Raw genomic sequence first — 19887 nt, 5'->3', positions numbered from 1 at the left:
GGTCTCGTTGCTGGCGCGTGAGGTTTTGACCGGTCTGTTCCAGGACGACCTGAAACGGAGGTCCATGTCCATCGACGACACCCCTCGGGGCAGCTGGGCCTGCAGCATCTTCGACCTGAAGAACTCGCTCCCCGACGCTCTGCTGCCCCACCTGCTGGACCGCGCACCCAACGAGGAGATCGACCGCCACAACGAGGAGCACAGGAAGTCCCACCGCCACCGCGAGCTCTTCGCCCTGCACCCGGCGCTGGACGAGGTGCGCCACTGGGCCTCCGTCTTTCAGCCCAATCTCAATGAGCTTTAGATGAGCGCTGTGTGCTCCATGGTCTTCTTTCATCTGTTTGCTTCCATTGCAAATGACTGTTAACACCTTTGTCTGGCAAATCAGTTTGTGCTAGTGCTGAGTGATTAATCAACTTTTCAGAGTTTTTATTTTGGTGCTTAAGTTAATTAGTCAAGCATCAGTATTTGGTTTCAATATTTTACTTGCCTTAATTCAGTGGATTAAATTCTAAGCTCAGTGGAGAAAAGTCAAGTTATTTTTTTTCTCCAAAATGCACTCCAGAAATATATATTTTTAAATGATAATAGTAAACATTGGAGCCTTTGAAAATAGATCGAAAGTTTGAAGCTGTTTAAAAAAAAAAAAAGGAAAAAAAAAGAAGATTAATATTCAAAAGTAATTTACATTTTCATCGTTTCATGGTACATTCATATTTATTAAAAGAAAATATGAATTTATTAATCCACAAAAACTTGAGCTCTGAGCCCATCATATGCAAACTGAAGTCTGCTTTACACAGCCTGATTGATTTTTCATGCAGACAGACAGATCAATAAAGTTGCATTTGATTCCATAGCCTAGATGGAACCATAGTCGCGGCAGTCCTGAAAGCAGTTAGAAGTCTGTGTGTGCAGTAACATTGCCCGGGAGGGAGTCAGGCGGGGCACGTGTCTCCTGCTTGTGGTTGGCCTGTAGCAGCGGTGCAGTTGTCCAGTGCGTTATGTAGCTGTGCAGCTGCTGGATGTGAGTGTGAACAGTAGTGGAACCGGGCTGTGTGCCCTCTGGAGGCCGTGCCGGCTAGTGTGCTGAGGACAGTACAGCAATGGGATGGTTCTTCAGTTTCATTAGACATTTTAAATTGGGGAAGAAAAAATAAAAGATATTTGTATTTGAGACCTCTTCCCAGGGCAATTCATATACAGAATTGATGACGTAGTGGGCACAAGTTAACCGTCGAATCTTGGGTGCAGGTTTTTGTTTTACCCCAGTGTTATATCACCTGATTTTACCAATTAATCCAGCGTCTTGTAGCTGTACTAAGACAAAAACCTGCACCCATACCGGCCCTCTTTTGATAAGATTTGACACCCCTGAGGGAAATAGCAGTGCCTCTGTTCCAGCTGAAAATAAATGATGCAGAGTGATGGTAATTGAATCAGCAGGATGCGATCACGTTTGTTTGTTTTGGAAACTGAAGGAGGAACCCATTGAGCGTCACTGTGTGCCTGATGTCCCTAAAGAACACTTTGGCCAGAGGCTGCTCGTCAAGTGCCTATCCTTGAAGTAAGTGGCAAACGGCGTAAAAGCCTTCTCAAAAGCACCGCGTCAACTGGGGCTTTCTGCTGACCCGCGCCTTTTCTCTTGAAGGTTTGAAATCGAAATCGAGCCAATATTCGCAAGTTTGGCCTTATACGATGTCAAGGAAAAGAAAAAGGTAAGCTGTTATGATTTCCTGAATGTCATTGAAGATGCCGGGTTGCGAGCCTCCCCCAGCGTGGGGCACATGTTTTATGGCAGACATAAAATATATGAGCACCATAAAAGCAATAAAAAACAGGTTGTTTTCTCCAGATAAATTAAAAAACTTGAAGCATTTTGTACAGCACTTTCACTGAATTGTCCTGCTTGGAAAACAATCGAAAAACCTGAGAGTAAGAGTAACGCGTCATTGAAAAATGAATTATAAGGCGATTTCACATACTATTTTTCTCCACTTGCAGATTTCAGAGAACTTTTTCTTTGACCTGAACTCGGAGCAGACAAAGTCCATGCTGCGACCTCACATCCCGTCAGCAGCCATCTCCACCCTGGCTCGCTCCGCCATCTTCTCCATCACCTACCCCTCGCAAGATGTCTTCCTCGTCATACAGGTGAGGGATACCACATTCAAATTCCGACCCCTGGCTGTGTATAGTCTACCAGTGGTCCTTTTTCAGTTCCATTGCTGTAACATATGTTGGAAAATTGATGTACGTTGTTATGTGACCTGTGTGTTTCTAGCTGGAGAAGGTGCTGCAACAGGGAGACATTGGAGAGTGTGCTGAACCGTACATGGTCTTCAAAGAGTCCGATGCAGCCAAAGTGAGATTCTTATTTTTCACCGTATTGTGTCTGTGATCCCACAGTGAAACTTAGACCGGATAATTTTTATTTTTAAGGGAACATTTTCATGAATCTTTGTTTTGAGGAGAATTTGTAATGGCTTTAACCGGTCTCTTCTTCTCCTCTGTGCTGTAGAACAAGGAGAAGCTGGAGAAGCTGAGGGGCCAGGCGGATCAGTTCTGCCAGCGCCTCGGCCGCTATCGCATGCCCTTCGCCTGGACCGCCATCCACCTGATGAACATCGTCAACAGCGCCGGCAGTCTGGAGAGGGACACCGAACCAGAGATGGCACTACCAGGTGTGTGTTTATCAGAGAGGGCACCAGTAGCACTGCCAGTTGTGGTCACTGTCGAACAACCTCACAGACCCTCTTGCTGCAATTTCACTTGAGTGCAGTGAGCCTTTCAAACGTAGCGTGTGAGAATGGGATGAGTTCCGACTCGTTGGTTTTGCTGTCCCTCAGAGCGGAAGGGCTCGTGGTCAGAGCGGAGGAACTCGAGCATTGTGGGCCGTCGGTCGCTGGAGAGGACCACCAGTGGAGACGAGTCCTGCAGCCTGACCAGCTTCCGGCCTGCCACCCTCACGGTCACCAACTTCTTCAAACAGGTCAGCAGCGCTTTTGTAATTATAATTGTAGTATCTCTTCTGCAGAAGTACAAGGTACTGGTGCATACATTTTTAATAACATGGCATAAATGTTGAACTTGTATCTTTCTGAAAACAAGTTCACAGGCACAGAGTCGACGCTAGTATAGTGCTCTGTGTTTCCTGGTTCATTGGAAAGTTTGATACTACTGTTGTAGGTACTTTTGTGTATTATTATGTGCCAGTGACACTGACAAGATCCCCGATATAGTCAAGATGGAAGATTAGAAGGTTTTTCTGAATGTGTGTGTAGGAGGGGGATCGTCTGAGTGATGAAGATCTGTACAAGTTCCTGGCTGACATGAGGAGGCCGTCCTCCGTCCTGCGCAGACTGAGGCCCATCACAGGTGAGACCGTTAGCACGTACACACAGTACATTCTGGTGAGACCTTTAGCACATACACACAGTACATTCTTGGTGAGACCGTTAGCACATACATACAATACATTCGGGTGAGACCTTTAGCACATACACACAGTGCATTCGGGTGAGACCGTTAGCACATACATACAGTACATTCTGGTGAGACCGTTAGCACATACATACAGTGCATTCTGGTGAGACCGTTAGCACATACATACAGTACATACTGGCTAAACTGGGCATGTGGCCTCAAGGGTGCAGGTTAGGTTGTCAGGTAGGGAACTGCTGTTGGATTCTTGAGAAATGTATTTAGCATTTTGTTGCAAGTTCCTACTGGACAAATACAAATGTTAATGTAGTACTGTATATCTAGTCATTTTGAAATGTAACCGGTTCATCTGGGGAAGGTCATCTGCTGAATGATTCTGCAATGTTCAAGCATGTGTAGAGGAGGTTTGGTCAGGATTAAAAATGGCAGTCAGATGCGCCAGAAAGGCACATTTTTAGAACTAGTAATTAGCAATGAATTTAAAAGGATGAACTGGAGACTCGGATTGAGTTTCTGTGGAGTTACTGCTGACACCATAGGATTCTTGTCTCTGATTTTTATAGCCCAGCTGAAGATTGACATCTCTCCCGCCCCGGAAAACCCCCACTACTGCTTGACCCCCGAGCTGCTACAATGTAAGCCGTACCCAGACAGTAGGGTCCGACCCACACGGGAGATCTTGGAGTTCCCAGCCAGGGACGTCTATGTTCCCAACACCACCTACAGGTACTGCTCTTGGTCCTCTAATTTCTCACTTCGCCTGCAACCACTATTAAATTAAATTATTTTAAAGCAGCAATCATCAAATCTGGACCTCAAATCCAAATCTGGCCCTGGTTTTCTTTTCTCCCAGGTAATTACCTGGAAAGCCAGCAGGTCTCCACCCTCAAGGACCATGATTTGATGATCCCTGGTTTAAAGCATTGCATGTAGTGAAGCTTCTATTGCAGTGTCTTGTAAATTGATCAAACTTTTAAATTGAGGAATGAAAATAAATTTGCTGTGCTTTGGTGGCCCAGGTCATACAATGTTAATATGTTAGTAGCCTCGCCTCTCAGTCTGCGCTGCTATTTTCTGTCAAGTATAAACAGTCACAACACGGGAGAATAGAGCCTCTTATCAGGCGAATTTGTTGACATAACCCCGTTTGCGCAAACCATGTTTGGCCGCTCTCATGAAAGGGCTCCCTTGTTCTCAAAGGTCTGTTTTCTGCCTAATCGCTTGCAGAGAGACTGGATTTCCATCTTTACTTGACTCCAAGTTACCTCTGAATTCAAGCAGACAATTGATGCATCATATAAAAAAAGAAATGCTTAATTGTAACTCGTAGTAGACCGTACAGGTAACTTTCAGTGCAAGTGATAATGCTGACTTTTCGTCTGCCAACATATTACACTGCAAAATAATATTGACAGGTGTAAGTGATTGGTCATTCGTGTTTTGTTTTGTGTAAACCAGCATTATCATTTTTATTTGTCACTTTGCTGCTTGTATCATAGCAAGCAACGATTGGGCTGAAACATGCAGGGTTAATTTAATGTTACAGTTTTGAATGCAAAGTTTTCAGTTGCTATCTTAACTTTCAGCATTCTGCTATATGCAGAGCTTTAAAATTGCGTGTCTTTCAAGGAAATAATGGTTAAATCTCATGGACTTGGTTCCCTGATAGCAGTTTAGTAGTAGCTTGGTTTGCAGTTGCTTTGAATTGTGTTAAATAGGAGATGAGCAAGTAAAATGAAAAAATCTGGTTATTAGTCACTAATGTTACCACCACATATATTGTTATTTTGAATGCACGTAATCTGAGAGGAAGTTGAACCAAGTAATGGTTTGTAGAGTTTTTTAAATTTTTTATCAGGGCCTCCCTGGTGGCCATTTAAACATTATATTGACAATATTCATAACATAATGTACATACAGTCTTGCTGTGCTCATAAAATCTTACTTGGAGTCAATATGACTCAACTTGGAAATACTTGCAAATCATCAAAGTCTAGTACACTGAGTATTTGCTGAAAATTGCAGACTTCTTGATTGTAAAATATTCTGAAAATGGATTAAATACAGAATTAAGTTAAGTAAAAAAATGTTCCTTAATTCTTTGTACTGTGATCTTTCTCCAAATAATCTGGGGAAATAGAGTACAGGGATGTCTAGTGCAGGTTAATGATGTATACACACAAGCACAAATACCTACAGTCAATGCAATGGTATGCCTCTTATAAAGTGTAACCTTTTCTGTCTAGTTATTTCAAGGTAAAAACACAGAAGTAAAAGCATTTTCTTATTTACACCCTGCCATCACTACTATTTTTTATACTGGACAGAAAATTCTCCAATGTATATATTACTGCAATATCCATTACTTTTCTACCAAGCAGCCTCATTTTGAGTGTGTTGCAATTCATCTGGAACAGCTGCCGGTGGAGAGGGACCAGATGTGATTGCGTCACTCAGGCCACCAGACCACATCGTGCTGAGTTGGCATGTCTGTATCCCTAAAGCTGCTGGCCTGCTTACAGACTGTGGACTTTTCCAAAGCTTCTCATGGCTGTGCAGAAAGGTGCTCATTTCTCCAGAAGAACAGAAATGAGATGTTGTGCTTAACGGAAGCTGATGGTTTCAGGCGTGTGACGGATGGAGATCTTGGTCGATTTAAGGGAGTAGGAGTGCCCCCTCTCGGGTTTCCAGTATATGCCCCTCCTCCGCTCTGTTCGACCCCTCGGCCTCACCCAGATGTAGTTCCCGTTCAAATTTGTCTCTCCGCAGGCATTGAACCACCACCCACCTGCAAATCAGAACCCATATTTTAACATTGAGCCGTAAGGAGTGTTGAATATAATTTGATTGAATCTGACTATTTGTCTTTATCCTGTTGTTTGCTTCACTCCACCATTATTGTCCCCCCCCCATTGGATTCCTCTAAGTCAATGATAGCCAGGTCATTTCTGGTTATCTTAGCTTGACCTTCTCAGGGACAAACATAGGGACTAGACTTTTTAGATAAAGCTATATAAATAGATACAACTTTTTTGCTTGGTCTGTCCATTACTGAATGATGCAGTATGACAATGTCATACAAATGGATAATGGCTGACTTTGAATCCCATAGAATGCCACAGTAATACATCACCACTTAATACAATGATTAGCAACAGCAGCCAGTGACAGAAGGGTTGTACCTGTGTAGCTTTCGGCGCAGTTTATTTCCCTGTGGTTATCATTGTCGCGGTCCTTGGTGGAAAACTTCATGCCAGTTTGGTTGGTCATAGCATCGGTCAGGTCACCAAACAGATGTGTCAGGTGAAGGGTGTAGTTGGAGTCAGGGCCCTCCAGACTGAACTGGTACTCTATAGAGCGCTTCTGCTCTTTCCAGTCCCCCAGCTTGATCTGCAGGATATCTGAGTCACTCTGTCTGGCGATGGAGTGGATCTTCTTTAAGCCCAGCCAGAACTCTTCTGCAATACACCGCCCACAGTACATCACACTCTTAACACCTTAAGTAATATCTTAACTCGCTGCTTTGGCAAGGTGCAAGCTGACCTAAGAATAATGAGATCGCTTTTCACGGAACATTATTTGACCATTCAATATTGAGCTTTTACATTAAGGTCCAGTACCGATTGAATTCGACCCAGATCACCTCCATGTGTGGTGAAGGAAAAATACTATCCGTATTGAATTCTTGAGTTTAGACTGAAATCTTGAAATGGTAGCCACGCCTATTGGATTTGTTGAGAAATTGAAAGACAAGTCTAAACAGGCCCTCAGACTTTAGTGGTCATGACCTCTTATTTGTCTCATTGACACTGCTACGAGTAATGACTGAAACTAGTCAGACTGGTGTGACTCACTGCATGAATTCATATTGCCTTCGGCAGTGCATTTGGACATGGTGTTCCTTTGAGCAGAGAGGAAAACCCTGTGTGACACATGCTTGTAGAAGAAGGCTGAGGTGCTGTTTGAAGGTAGTCTGATCCTGTCTTGGCTGGCTTCCAGCTTGACTTGTGTAATAGCTGCTGGGGTTCAGTCAAGCCAGACAATAGAGGCAACAAATCTGTCAGCCGTCTCCTGATAGGAGGTGGAGATTCCTGCTAGTACTTCCAACAGGAAGTACTTAAGGCTGCTTTTCACTACGAGCAGGCCCCAGCTAACTGAGAGGAAGATGAAAGGAGGAAAAGCTTTTCTGCCAATACTCTCTCTTCTCTTCCGCAGGGAATATAAGTTGTAACTTACGTCCGGCCGTATTATGTGTAGTAGAGAGGCAGGGAATTGAATTGATTCGCAAAAAAATCACCCATGATGAAGCATGTGAGGAATGGGATCTAGTGTCAAACGTGTCAAAAGATTTCTTTGAATTTCAGTGATTAACTGGTTCGATTTGGCGTGACCCTTTTATCAATGTTCAATGCTACATAAAAACAACAAGGTGATTTTTGAAATCCTGGTGGACAACTAATAATAAAACCAGCAAATGAATTGGTGCCTACACATTTACAGTTCCTGGTCCATAATGATAATAATGATGAAGATTTAATAATGAATAATGAATAATGAATAATTACTTACTTGAAAGGTCCCCAAATCCATCTTCGTACTTTTCCCAAGTCTGGTTAAAATCCACTGAGCCATCCTGTCTACGCTGGATGACAGTAGATGCTCCTTCTGCAGGCAGTGAGGAAGAGGTGTTAGCATTGATTTAGGGACTCCCACTGGATTGGTGTCCAAATCCTGTTGAGCAAGGCTGTCCCTATCGCTCTTTGCTCTGCTCATCTCAGTGTGGCTAAAGTGCAAAAGATTATGAATGAATGATGAAAATGTAGCCTTGTTAATCGATTTTCAAGCTGTAAAACTATATAATGCATTACATATGCGGCGTAACTGGTATGACTGATTTATAAAGCAGATCAAATTCTGGTTAACTGTCTGATTTACAGTACATTGGCTGGCAGTATTTTCTGTTTTCATACTGTGAAATCTGTTTTGAGTTGAAATATTGAGCTGAGTGTTTCTGAATATCCCACCTGGAGTAAATTCACAGTACACGTTAAAAGGCTCCGATTGATTTGGCTTGATGGGGTATATTCCACTGTTTCGTTCTCCTCTGTCGAAAATTTCATTGCAGTCAATAGGAAGACCTGTAAATTAAATTGTGTCATCTCCAAAAACTGAATGTTGAAGTGCAGTTGAAATGACTTACTGAGATAACTAGTGCTTGTTATGTGATTACCTTTTGTATTAATGCTGGCACTTGTTGAATTATCTTTTAGGTATTGAAAGGGGTTTGGTGTCTCTAGGTTTGAGTCTTGTTTTTGCTCAGCGGTGTCTTGGAACGAAGGAAAGCTCAGCTGAAAATTAAGGGGAAAAAATCTGTGTTAGTCATTCTATTGAAAATAATTGAAATAAATTAAAGAAGCCTCTTACTCATGTAAAAATGGGTTGAGGGCACATTGATATTCCCTGTAGAGGTAGTTTTCTGGACCGTGGCTGCTGTCCACCTTGTCATAGAGAAGTGTTAATAGGAGATGCGGTACCTTGTCCTCCAAGCTCTTGATCTTGTTCTTCTGGTAGTTGAGCTGTTCATGCTGCTCCCTCACTGCCTTCAGCAGGTCTGTGATGCTCCTCTCCTGCGAGATGATCACTTCCTGGGGACCACAGGACATAACATCATCTCCAACAGTGCTTTTATTGAGGGAAATTATTTCTCAGCATTGCTCTGCCAGCCATGCTTGTTCTACAATATTGAATACATCACAACACTGTCCAGTCTGCTTTGGTTGCTGACAGGTTTAAACCTGCAAATTGCTGATAGGCAATGTTAGCATGTAATGTTTGGCTACCTTACATTAATTGCACAGCTTCCAGGGAGTGGACCATCGTGATGAGCAAGCGGTGAGCCTCAAAGGACACATAGCTGTTATTTATGTGTGTGAATGATAGCGCCTCACCTTGAGAGTACCGATCTCGGACAGTTGTTCTTTGGAGAGCAGGCTCTCGGACAGTCCACTCAGCCTCTCCTCCAGCCCCCACACCTTGCTCTGCAGCTGGCTGCGCTCCTGCATGATGTTGTTGATCTTGGTGTTGATCTCCAGCGACAGGTTCTTGATCTCCTCATTGTTGTTCTTGAGGAAGCTGGTGGTCTTCTTGAGCTCCTCCTCGCTCTCCTTGATCTCGCTGGTGACCACGGACAGCTGGTAGAAGGACCTGTCGAAGATGTTGAGCTTCTGGAAGATATCGTTGATCTGGCCCTTGGTCTTGTGCACAAACTCCCTCAAGCTCTGCCCCAGCTGCAGCAGCCCGTTGGCTAGGAGCCGAACGTCGTCCAGCATGGCGAAGCGAGACTTGGTGGTGGTGGTTTCCGCGGCAACGGTCGCCTCCTCCTCCCCTACTTCCTTTCCGGGGAAAGCGCAACTCAGGGCTATGAGCAGCAGTATACAGATCAGCCTCATCTTCGCGACTTTTCCTCACTGTCGGACCTGTGGCGAGCTGCAGTCTCTATCTCTTCCTGTTGACAATGGCATCGGAGCAGCCAGAGAAACTCCTCTATATACTGCTGCAGAGGGGGAGGTGGGTGGGGAAGAGGTTTATTATTAAGCCAGTTTTTCTTGAACTAAAGTACCTCGTGAAATCTCTTGGGAGCTTCCGCTAGGACAAACCGATCCCAAAACTGTGCAAACAGAATCCTGCCGCCCTCTATGTGCACACACACTTTCAACAAGCTGATGGTTTTAATTGTGATTAATTATTAGGGAATTTTAGATACATTATGAATGTCTTACAATTGATCTAGTCAATGACAATAATGTTCACTTACTATGTAGTAGGCAGAAGTGAAGCGAGCCTTTATGCAGCAGATAAGCTATCCTAGCACAACTGCCAAAACATATAACTTGTAAGTTGGGGCATTTCTGAGAAAGGCTTGAGTAGACAACATAATGGGCAGTCTAAATAAGACATTGCTAATGTTTCTTGTAGTGTGTAAATGAACTGAAGTAAATCAGGAGTAGTCATTTCAGACCATGCTCTGCTGCTTAGTTGTCAGTGTACTTCTAAAGACCTCTTGGCATGAACAGAGGTTTGTTTTGCAAGTGCGTTCAGTTGACTAGATTCTTTTGTATGTCTACCCTTTAATCTATATCTCCAGCTGTATGTCTGTGCCATAGAGAGTTCACAGAGTATGAAATAAAACAGGGCATCAATTCTGGGATCAAATATCAGTCAATTTGTTGTTGATGTTCTTGAGCACAACAAAGCTGTGAAACCAGATGTCTTGATGTGTAACGTCTGTTCAGCGTTTCATTTATTTATTTGAAATTAAAGTGCTCATTTGTTTTCCCATTTATGCTGGGAAAACAAACATGCAAATCACCGAGTTGTGTTAGTTCAGGTGCAGATTGTTGCTGTTAAATACTTGCACAAATAATACAAAAATAAAAACACTCACCATGACTATGAAACATGCTGGTAAAGCAATCTCTAAACTCTGAGACTTGTCTGTTTACTTTGATGTTGGACGGATAGACTGACTGTGTCCGGCGCACTGCACAGATGGCAATGTGCAGCTGTAACCCTCCTGCCAAGATTTTGTCCTCTTCACTAATCAACTGCCCCTGGGTTGACCACTTCAGCTTGCTTCACATTTTCTCTTCTCAGTTATGTATTCATTATATTTCTAAATTCCTTCTTGATTTTACAGTTTAAATTCAGTCGTATTTAATCCTGTTCTTTACATTTTTGTCATGTGTATTGTATATGTATTGTAGACATCAGAGACGCCTGCTTCTTCCAGTAACAGCGAAAAGGATACTCATTTTGTATCTTAGAGTATGCCTATGGTATATTACTATGGTTTTCAAGACACCATTTTTGAGAAACCCAATAAAACCGTTTTCTATTTTATTTGGATTGGCCTAATCCTTGATTATCTAAGCCTCAGTGCTTACTTTTCTGGAAACTGGGTGTGGCATTTGGTCCAGTGAAGAAGCGGATTTGAGCACATGCACGTGGGTTGTGTTAAGTAATCAGCCCGGGTGCTTAAAGGTGTGCTGCTCTCCGCAGCCGAGACCAGAAGCACATGCTGAGAGAGCCAGTTTGTTTTGCCGTTTTTGTTTGTTGGAGCACCAAAGGGAAAGAAAACAGGCGCTGAAAAATGGTGGACCTGGCAGCTGTAAAGTTGGCCAGCTGAAACCAGCAGTGAGCTGAAAAGCTGTCGCTGGGTTTAGCCTTCTTTTGTCTTTGTTGTTTTTGCTTTGTTGTGTTAGTTTATTGTTTTTGCCTGGAACCTGTGAGGGGGTATTTGTTTTATTTGGTTTTGTGTTGGTGTGGGTGTGCTCTCTCTCCCCTCCCTCCATGTGGCAAACTACAGTGCAAACTGGAACTACCACATCTCCCTCCAGGGCCCTTCCTGTAAATTCATGCTAGTCAGTGTGTGAAATTAACTGTAAACCTTGTTGGTAGAAAGTTATAAATATACATTTAAGTTGGTAGAGCTGTGACTCTGGGAAGGGTCAGCACAGGACAGGCATGGTCATGTCCTGGCCTTGCACAAACCCATGGCTGTTTGGAGCACAGGATAACTCTGTCGAACTCACCAGCGCACCAGCCATTGCAATGCTGTGTACAAAGAAGTTAAATAGCCCTATGAGTATTTCCACCTCGGGCTAGTGGCTCCAAACTGCCATCAGCTATGTCTACATTTTTTTCAGTCAACAAATTTGGTTGTAAAAAAAGTACTGCTGGTTAAATTCTAGACTGATTAATTTTTATGCTGGTGTTTTGTAGTCGTTTTTCAATAGTGTTTTTTTAATACACCCACAGTGCATTATGGAATGCAAATCCCATGAAATGATAGTTAGAAATTTGAAAATTAAGGGATCTGGTTTCCTATTGGTGTGTCCTTTCAACCTGTGTGTTAAGTGGAAGAGGGTTCTGACTTTTGCTTACAACATACGAGGCAATGCTGGCATATGACCGACATCACCATGTGAGAAAAAAGTTACTGTTTGGAAAGTGTCTTTTCTTAAAGTTATTCTGTCCTAATAATTAATCATGAATGTTCCATAAATACATAAGACCCACATTCAATAATTCAATAAGCACAATTGAAACCCAAAACCCTGCCATGTGGTGTACTGTTAAATGTCAATATGGTGAGGATGTGCCTCAATCCCCTTCTGTGGACACAGTAAATAGAGTCCTCGTCTCCGTTTAAACAGTTGCTTCCACTATCTCTTGTTGGCAGAGGCCGAACTGAAATTTTGAAATGCAGCCCTTAGTACCTCACACCTATTCATTAACTCAAAACCAAGGCCATTGCAGCCAATGGGGATTGCCTGTAGAAATCAGATGAGTTTAACAGACCAATTGGAGTACAGGTGCGATTTACGCCGGGTTGGTGACGTAAGAACAGAGAGTCGTTTCATTTTCACGGCAGTACCCTCTGCAGCCAGGGAGTTGGTTCTACATTCTTACAGCAGAGGAAATTATTGTATTACAATATTATGCTATTATTATATTATGTAACGTCATTAAAGTACGAGCAAGCAAGCCAGGGAGCGATGCAGCAGTGCCTGGTTTCTGTCTTTGCCCGGCCTAGTTACAGGCTTGGGAGCCACTTGAGCGCTGTCGTTGCGGTGATTCTTCATGGGAATGTTTTGCGTCAGTGTGCCGTCTCTGCCATCTCCAGCTGGCAGCAGTCCGTACTGCACTGCATCCCAGAATCCTTTCACTCCCCTAGCGGAGAGCCAGCTCTATAGCCAAACTCAGTCAATGGGCTTAGTCCCCTGGAATAATGCTTTGCGTCAGGCCACATGCCTTTGCTACGGGATGACACCTTTGTAGTTTACCAAGTGATTTGCTGGTTTTCCACTTTGTTGCTTGATGTGTACGTTTGTTTTTATTTACACTGACTGTTTGGAACATCATTTAGAAGATAGAGCACTGGGGAGCTCAAAACTGTAATGAAGAAAAACCCCTACATGACAGATCAGAAACTTTTCAGGAGGCGCGTGTGGATGTGTCAATGAAGACTCTGCAGAAGGCTTCACAAACAGAATCACAGAGTCTCCACTGCAAGAGGCAAAACACCTGTTAGCTTGCATGACTAACTGGTAATGCGTGATGGCCAGGTTCTGGTTGAGAAGCTACACGAGCCTGCAGAGCTCTAGAGGTTCTATGGGTCACAGTATTCTAGCAGTCATTGCATGCAAAGGACAGGCAAGAAAATACAAAGGCAGTTTTTTCATTTACATAATATTAATCTGTCCCAAATATTATGGTTTGCTAAAAAGAGGGGTGGTGAAACCAAAATCTATAATCTATAAAAATTCCAAGGGGTTTTTGGCTTTGGTTGAGAAAATTGAGAAAGTTGAGAATTTAGTTGGGTTTTAATTGGGGCTTAAAAAAATCGTATAGCAGTCATTGGTTGAACAGGTAAAGGTCCTTAAAGAAAGCCTGCTCCAGAGTCTGTGTGACATCAGACTGGGGCGCTGAGTCACCTTTCAGCACGACAATGACCCAAAGCATACAACGAAGACAATGCTGGAGTGGCTGCGGGACAAGTCTTTGACTGTCCTTGAGTGGCCCAGCCAAAACCCGGACTTAAACCCTATAGAACATCTGTGGATAGACCTGAAGATGACCGTCCACATCAGCTTCCCATCCAGTCTAAAGGAGCTTGAGAGGATCTGCCAGGAAGAATGGGATAATCTGCCCAAATCAAGTTTGTAGAGTGTAATAAACTGCCCAAAGCTTGTAGACTTACCCAAGAAGACTTGCTGCCAATGGGGCTTCTACAAAGTACTGAATTAAGGGTCTGAATACTTTTTTGTGTCTTTTTGTGTAATTCCAGTTTTTCTTTCAAATTTGCTAAAATTTCTAAAAACATGGTTTCACCATGTCATTATGGGTTATTGAGTGTAGATTGGCAATTTTATCCATTTAAATGGCAATTTTATCCATTTACAATTAAATTTACAACACAATAAACGGTCTGGATACTTTCTGAAGCCATTGGATGTTTTTGGCCCAAACATGATGCAGGGCACTGTACGCTGCACCATATTCACTTCTCTGACACATTTTAACTGGTCAAATATCTCATATTCGATAACCTTTGAAAAAAATATGGGTTTGCTCTCAATAAAGGGAGTTAAGCTAATGTACAAGTTGACATTCCGTCCAGGACTGAAGTGTGCAACCTTCATATGCAAAGTTCAGAGACCTTGCTATTGCGCCACACGAGTCAATACTACATGCTACTCTAGCTCTGACTTGTTTAGCTAATTGTACTGACTGGATTTCATCCTTACAGGCTTCATTCTAATCAGTCATAACCATCTAACCATCTCTCCCACCCAAATGCTTAACCTGTCGATGAGATGTTCCTTCTCCATTCAACATAATACTGTGGCTGATTTTTGTATTTATTTTTAACGGGGTCTTGGGTCCATTTGGTCACTGGACACAGGACAGTGTCACTGCTCGTGTGTGACCCAGAAAGCACTGGTGTGACGTACTGCATGCTTGTTTAAGATTTCAGGCCAACCGTCAATTTCTTTTCGTCTGGGGCAGTGGGGCACTTTATTGATAGCACCAGCCCCCTGCTACTATCTACTCTGTTCAGTTCACTCACTGTACTAACCTGGTGGTCTTCCACATTGATACAGAACATTGGTATAAAATATATTGCACATCTGAACAAATGTGACTTACAGTGTAAGACTTTAATTGTTGCAATGTTTTTGTCTTTTGAATGTGTCCAAACATTTAAAAAGGAATAGCACATAGGATTTAACCTCTTATTTTGGCTGTTTATCAACATCAGTTTGTCTTGATTCTGTTTTCAGAAACTTGCTGTATGTTAACCCACAAAGCCTAAACTTTGCCAACCGACAAGGTTCAGCCCGCAACATCACGGTGAAAGTACAGTTCATGAACGGGGAAGATCCCAGCAGTGCCATGCCGGTAAGCCACGACAGTACACAGAGGCACGGGCATACATATGATCCACTCACATATTGTAGCAACATTACGTATTTATATTCATAATGTTGTGGTTGGATATGCTGAAATGGAGCCATTGCTGTTTTTTCCTTTTTGAGATCAATTGCAAACTATCACAGCTTACACATTGAGATGAGCTGACCTGTGATGAGGCAGATTAATTAGGTGGAAATGATTGATGTACCATGCTTTCAGCTAATTTGTCTTGTTTGTCTTGTATAGGTGATCTTTGGCAAATCCAGTTGTGCTGAGTATGCCAAGGAAGCTTACACTGCAGTGGTGTATCACAACAGGTGAGATCCTGCCTTTGTATGGAAAAGTCATGTTGTCATGCCTTGTACACTGTCAGTTATACATCTGTGCCCAGACTGTTTACTGGTTCACTTTTGTGCTTTTAGTTTTAGAGTTTACTCACTTACTGTTCTTTTTATTGGGCAATGATAATTTCATACTTTTTTATTCAATTAAAATAATTTTAGCTAATCTAAATGTAAAGTAGCGGCCTTTGCAGATTAACTGAATTTGAATTTCATGTTCAGAAACAAACAAAACATGAGTGGAGATATTCCTGCACTTCTACCCTCCCGGAAACATTCTGCTTCTTAAATACCTTTATTAATACAGGAAATGTATTGGCCTAGGTCTAGATTTGTATCCGTGGATCTAGTTGCCTGGTTCATGACAGAAACTCATTGTATGTCCCTGATTATTGTTAGATTTCTACACTTTTTTGTGCAGTACAGACCAAAGCCAAATTCCCTTACAGCATGAGGCACAGGATACACATGCTGTGATGTTCCTCCATTGCTGCCCTTGGGTCATAGTGAATGGATAATACATTTATTTTATCACAGTACATCATATTTGGTTTATGGCAGACATTATTTGTAATTCCAAAGGGCTCAGGTCACATCCATAAGGTCAGTTTTTCAAGGTCAGCAATGGTTGGCAGTTAAAATGAAAAAGCACATTCTCAGTAGTGTTATCTTCTGTTATTGGTTGCACCACTTGATCCATTTAAGTGTAGCACGTATCACTATGGCCCATTATCACTTATATATTTAGTAAACTGCCATAAATATGTGTTTTGTAATTTTACTATTGCACTCACTATTATGTTTGTGTTGCTTGGGTCTTCCATTAAAAATAGCAACATTTCAAGCTCAGTATCTCACCAGTTTCAAAACCAATCACAGTGCCATTTCGCTGATCTACTACAATGGCAACAGGCTAGCCAACTACTGATTTAGGTATAACATTGTGCCATTTCTGTGTTATGAGTACCAAGATAATAATACAAAAATAAGACTTGTTTGTGTGCAAAAATAACTCAATTTAAATCCAGCTGATCCCGACACAAGACCACTCATTCTGTTGGTAATTCAGAGACATATGTTCTTTTTATAAAAAACTATTTGTGGTTAATATGGAAACATAGGGCAAAATTTCATCAGGCACCAAGGCTAAATCAGAAGGCATCAAATTTCACATAGTGAGATGAAGTAGCACATTGTAAAAAGCACCCATTCTTACAATCAGTCAGTCACAAGAGAAAGGAGCAGACAAATTTAAGCCTGATCTATGATCTATGATGCAAATCTATGGCAGCCACGAACTGGTAACAGATTGTATGTGGATGAGTTTATATATTCATATATTTAATTTGAGAGAGTACTAAGTATAATCCAGGGGGTGACTGTAATGATTGTCTTTTTTCTGAAACGTTTTTGTTTGTTTTTTGTTAGAGCAATTTGGCAGTATTCCCAGCATACTGACTTTGACTGTTTACACAAGTCCTTCATTTTATAAATATCACCCACTGCAGTTAAAAAAATGAAATGATGAATTATCCATTAATTTCAGGTCACCTGACTTCCATGATGAAGTAAAGATCAAGCTTCCAGCGTCGCTGACCGATCACCACCACATCCTGTTCACTTTTTACCACGTCAGCTGCCAACAGAAGCAGAACACGCCCTTAGAGACGCCTGTCGGATACACGGTAACTTCACTGTCAACTGTCAATCCTGGTATCTCAAAGGGGTTCACCTTGGATTCCCAAACATGCATCTCAGTGTCTCTGATTGTATTTAAAAGTCTGTGGGGGTGACATACCCCTGCTTTTGGGGTCACAGTGCACTGACTGCATTTCTGATTCCGCCTCACAGTGGATCCCCATGCTCCAAAATGGCCGTCTTAGGACAGGACACTTCTGCCTGCCGGTGTCTCTGGAGAAGCCTCCGCAGTCCTACTCGGTCCTCTCCCCAGATGTAAGGCCTGATGTCCACACCCAGTAAAGCATTCAGTGTTACATCATCAACTGATGAGTGCACATTTATTGCTTAGATTGGCCGAACTCATAAATACTGTATGAGTTACACATGTGAGTATGGTAATTTTTTTCTGTGTGTTTTAGGTTCCTCTTCCTGGTATGAAATGGGTGGATAACCACAGAGGGGTCTTCAATGTGGATGTGGTGTCAGTTTCAACACTCCATACACAGGTAGCTAATCACCAGTACGAGTATGCAAATAACATATAGACATGAATCAACAGTTGTTATGTGTACAGGAATGACAGCATTTGTTTAACGTTATTTAAGCCTTTTAATATATGTTGATCGTTGAAGCACGTGCATTGCTCACGGGGCTGGTGTGTCACGGCGGTGGAGTTTAGGACCTGGGGGAGCGGTTTGCCCTTTTGGCGTGTGGCAGGGAGCATGCCTTTGTTTGCAGGATGAGATGACTGGCTGAATAAACGAGAGGCTGGCTGATTTGTACTCTGTAAATCATGCTGCGGGGCAGCTCCCGTCTCCACCACAGTGAACCTACATATCTCGGCTCAGTTGAAATGGAAACCGATTGAATCTCCTCAGCGATTGTTTATCAGCTGATCTGGACTGAAATTAGAACCAGCTTTTAAATGGCTGGCATGAATTAGGTTTCCTCTATTTAGCTCTTTTCTCATGAGTTCATTAACTTCCTGCCATTTACCCCTACGGGGTTGAATCTGCCTGTCTTCATTTCCTTTGGATTCACTGTCTGTTTTATCATGCCTGTCCTTTCTGCTCGCCCCTCGGCCGTGCCAGGACCAGTACCTGGACAAGTTCTTTGCCCTGGTCCACGCCCTGGACGAGCACATGTTCCCTGTGCGCATCGGGGACATGCGCATCATGGAGAACAACCTGGAGACGGAGCTGAAGGCCAGCATCGCCGCCCTCAGCTCCTCACAGCTGGAGCCCATCGTGCGCTTCCTGCACCTGCTGCTGGACAAGCTGGTGCTGCTGGTGGTGCGGCCGCCCGTCATCGCCGGCCAGATAGGTACTGCCCCCCTCTGGCGGGCTGTCTTACTGCGCCCTCTCAACCACCGTATCGCCTTTAACCCCTTTAGTCCCAAGAGTGCCATACCGCTCTCAAGCGTAACTACCGTGAAATCCCAAGAATCTTATTCCTTTTCAATCAGTCAAAATGACTGCTACACGATTGTTTTGAGCCCCTATTAAAACCCTACTAATTTCTCAATTTTCTCAACCAAAGCCAAACCCCTGGGATTTGGGTGGAGCAATTTCATATTGCACTTGGGACTGAAATGGGTTATAAGCCTTTTTAAAATCTTTTCAGTTGATTGGTTCAGGATCCAGTCGGTTACCATTTTCTGTCAGTGTATAGATAATATGTGACACTCAGCTTGGTCTTTTTTGTTTTCTGTTCTAACGTGTGTTTGTGTTTGTGTCTGACTCCAGTGAATCTTGGCCAGGCCTCTTTTGAAGTAATGGCTTCCATTGTGAACCGCCTCCACAAGTATCTTGATAGCAGTCAAGATCAACATGGGCGCAACTGCCTGCTGTCTTCCTACATCTATTATGTCTTCCGGTTGCCAAATATGGACCCCAACTCCCCATCACCAGGTGAACACCGGTTATGCCTTTTTTAAGAATGATGTGGAATAAACTGTAGTATTTGTTACTAGAGGATAGACATTTTCAGTACAAATTGTAAAACGGACATAAACTGATATTATGCCTCTATCCATACATGTTATGAAAGTGTCTACAGCTTGCCTGTGAATGGTAGAGCAGGTGTTGTGGGTCTGTAGGGAAGAGCTCTGTGTTGGGTCTCCTCAGTGCCCTGTTGACTGCATGTATAATGTGGTGTATTGAACCGTCCTGGAGTGCTGTACACTCCGGCAGTGAAATAACCCCCTGCTGTGTTTGTCCTGTGCCAGGCCCAGGAGGGCTGGGTGGTTCGGTCCACTACGCCACAATGGCACGATCCGCTGTGAGGCCTGCCAGCCTCAACCTCAACCGTTCCCGGAGCCTCAGCAACAGCAACCCGGACATTTCGGGAACGCCCACGTCTCCCGACGACGAGGTCCGGTCCATCATCGGAAGCAAGGTAAGCCTTCCTGGTCTGAATAGCCTCAACCCTGTCCCGGGAACAT

At 43.1% G+C, this 19887-nt stretch overlaps 2 protein-coding genes across 18 annotated transcripts in view; one reads left to right on the top strand and one right to left on the bottom strand.

Moving 5' to 3' along the window:
- dock7 (dedicator of cytokinesis 7) overlaps window positions 1–19887 on the top strand; it is a 48908-nt gene that overhangs the window by 7761 nt on the left and 21260 nt on the right. For all 17 annotated transcript variants that reach the window (XM_061238685.1, XM_061238684.1, XM_061238681.1 and 14 more), the window contains exons 6-22: window positions 44–256; window positions 1482–1567; window positions 1652–1718; window positions 2005–2154; window positions 2285–2365; window positions 2522–2684; window positions 2850–2992; window positions 3285–3378; window positions 4008–4170; window positions 15291–15408; window positions 15670–15740; window positions 17311–17449; window positions 17616–17717; window positions 17864–17950; window positions 18536–18767; window positions 19190–19354; window positions 19672–19841. In XM_061238685.1, coding sequence (XP_061094669.1) covers window positions 44–256; window positions 1482–1567; window positions 1652–1718; window positions 2005–2154; window positions 2285–2365; window positions 2522–2684; window positions 2850–2992; window positions 3285–3378; window positions 4008–4170; window positions 15291–15408; window positions 15670–15740; window positions 17311–17449; window positions 17616–17717; window positions 17864–17950; window positions 18536–18767; window positions 19190–19354; window positions 19672–19841 — 2244 coding nt within the window. The remainder of the gene's footprint in view (window positions 1–43; window positions 257–1481; window positions 1568–1651; window positions 1719–2004; window positions 2155–2284; window positions 2366–2521; window positions 2685–2849; window positions 2993–3284; window positions 3379–4007; window positions 4171–15290; window positions 15409–15669; window positions 15741–17310; window positions 17450–17615; window positions 17718–17863; window positions 17951–18535; window positions 18768–19189; window positions 19355–19671; window positions 19842–19887) is intronic.
- On the bottom strand, window positions 4937–9946 carry angptl3 (angiopoietin-like 3). Its single transcript, XM_061239964.1, has 7 exons — window positions 9393–9946; window positions 8979–9089; window positions 8675–8792; window positions 8469–8582; window positions 8014–8109; window positions 6627–6902; window positions 4937–6232 (listed from the first exon to the last, which is right to left on the bottom strand). Exons 1-7 carry the CDS (start codon window positions 9891–9893, stop codon window positions 6048–6050), a joined length of 1401 nt encoding a protein of 466 aa, XP_061095948.1. The 5' UTR covers window positions 9894–9946; the 3' UTR covers window positions 4937–6047.

Source organism: Conger conger, chromosome 4 (genome assembly GCF_963514075.1).
Source record: "Conger conger chromosome 4, fConCon1.1, whole genome shotgun sequence".
Lineage (NCBI taxonomy): Eukaryota > Metazoa > Chordata > Actinopteri > Anguilliformes > Congridae > Conger > Conger conger.
Note: the sequence above shows the minus strand (reverse complement) of the source record. Positions and strands in the feature narration are given on the sequence as shown.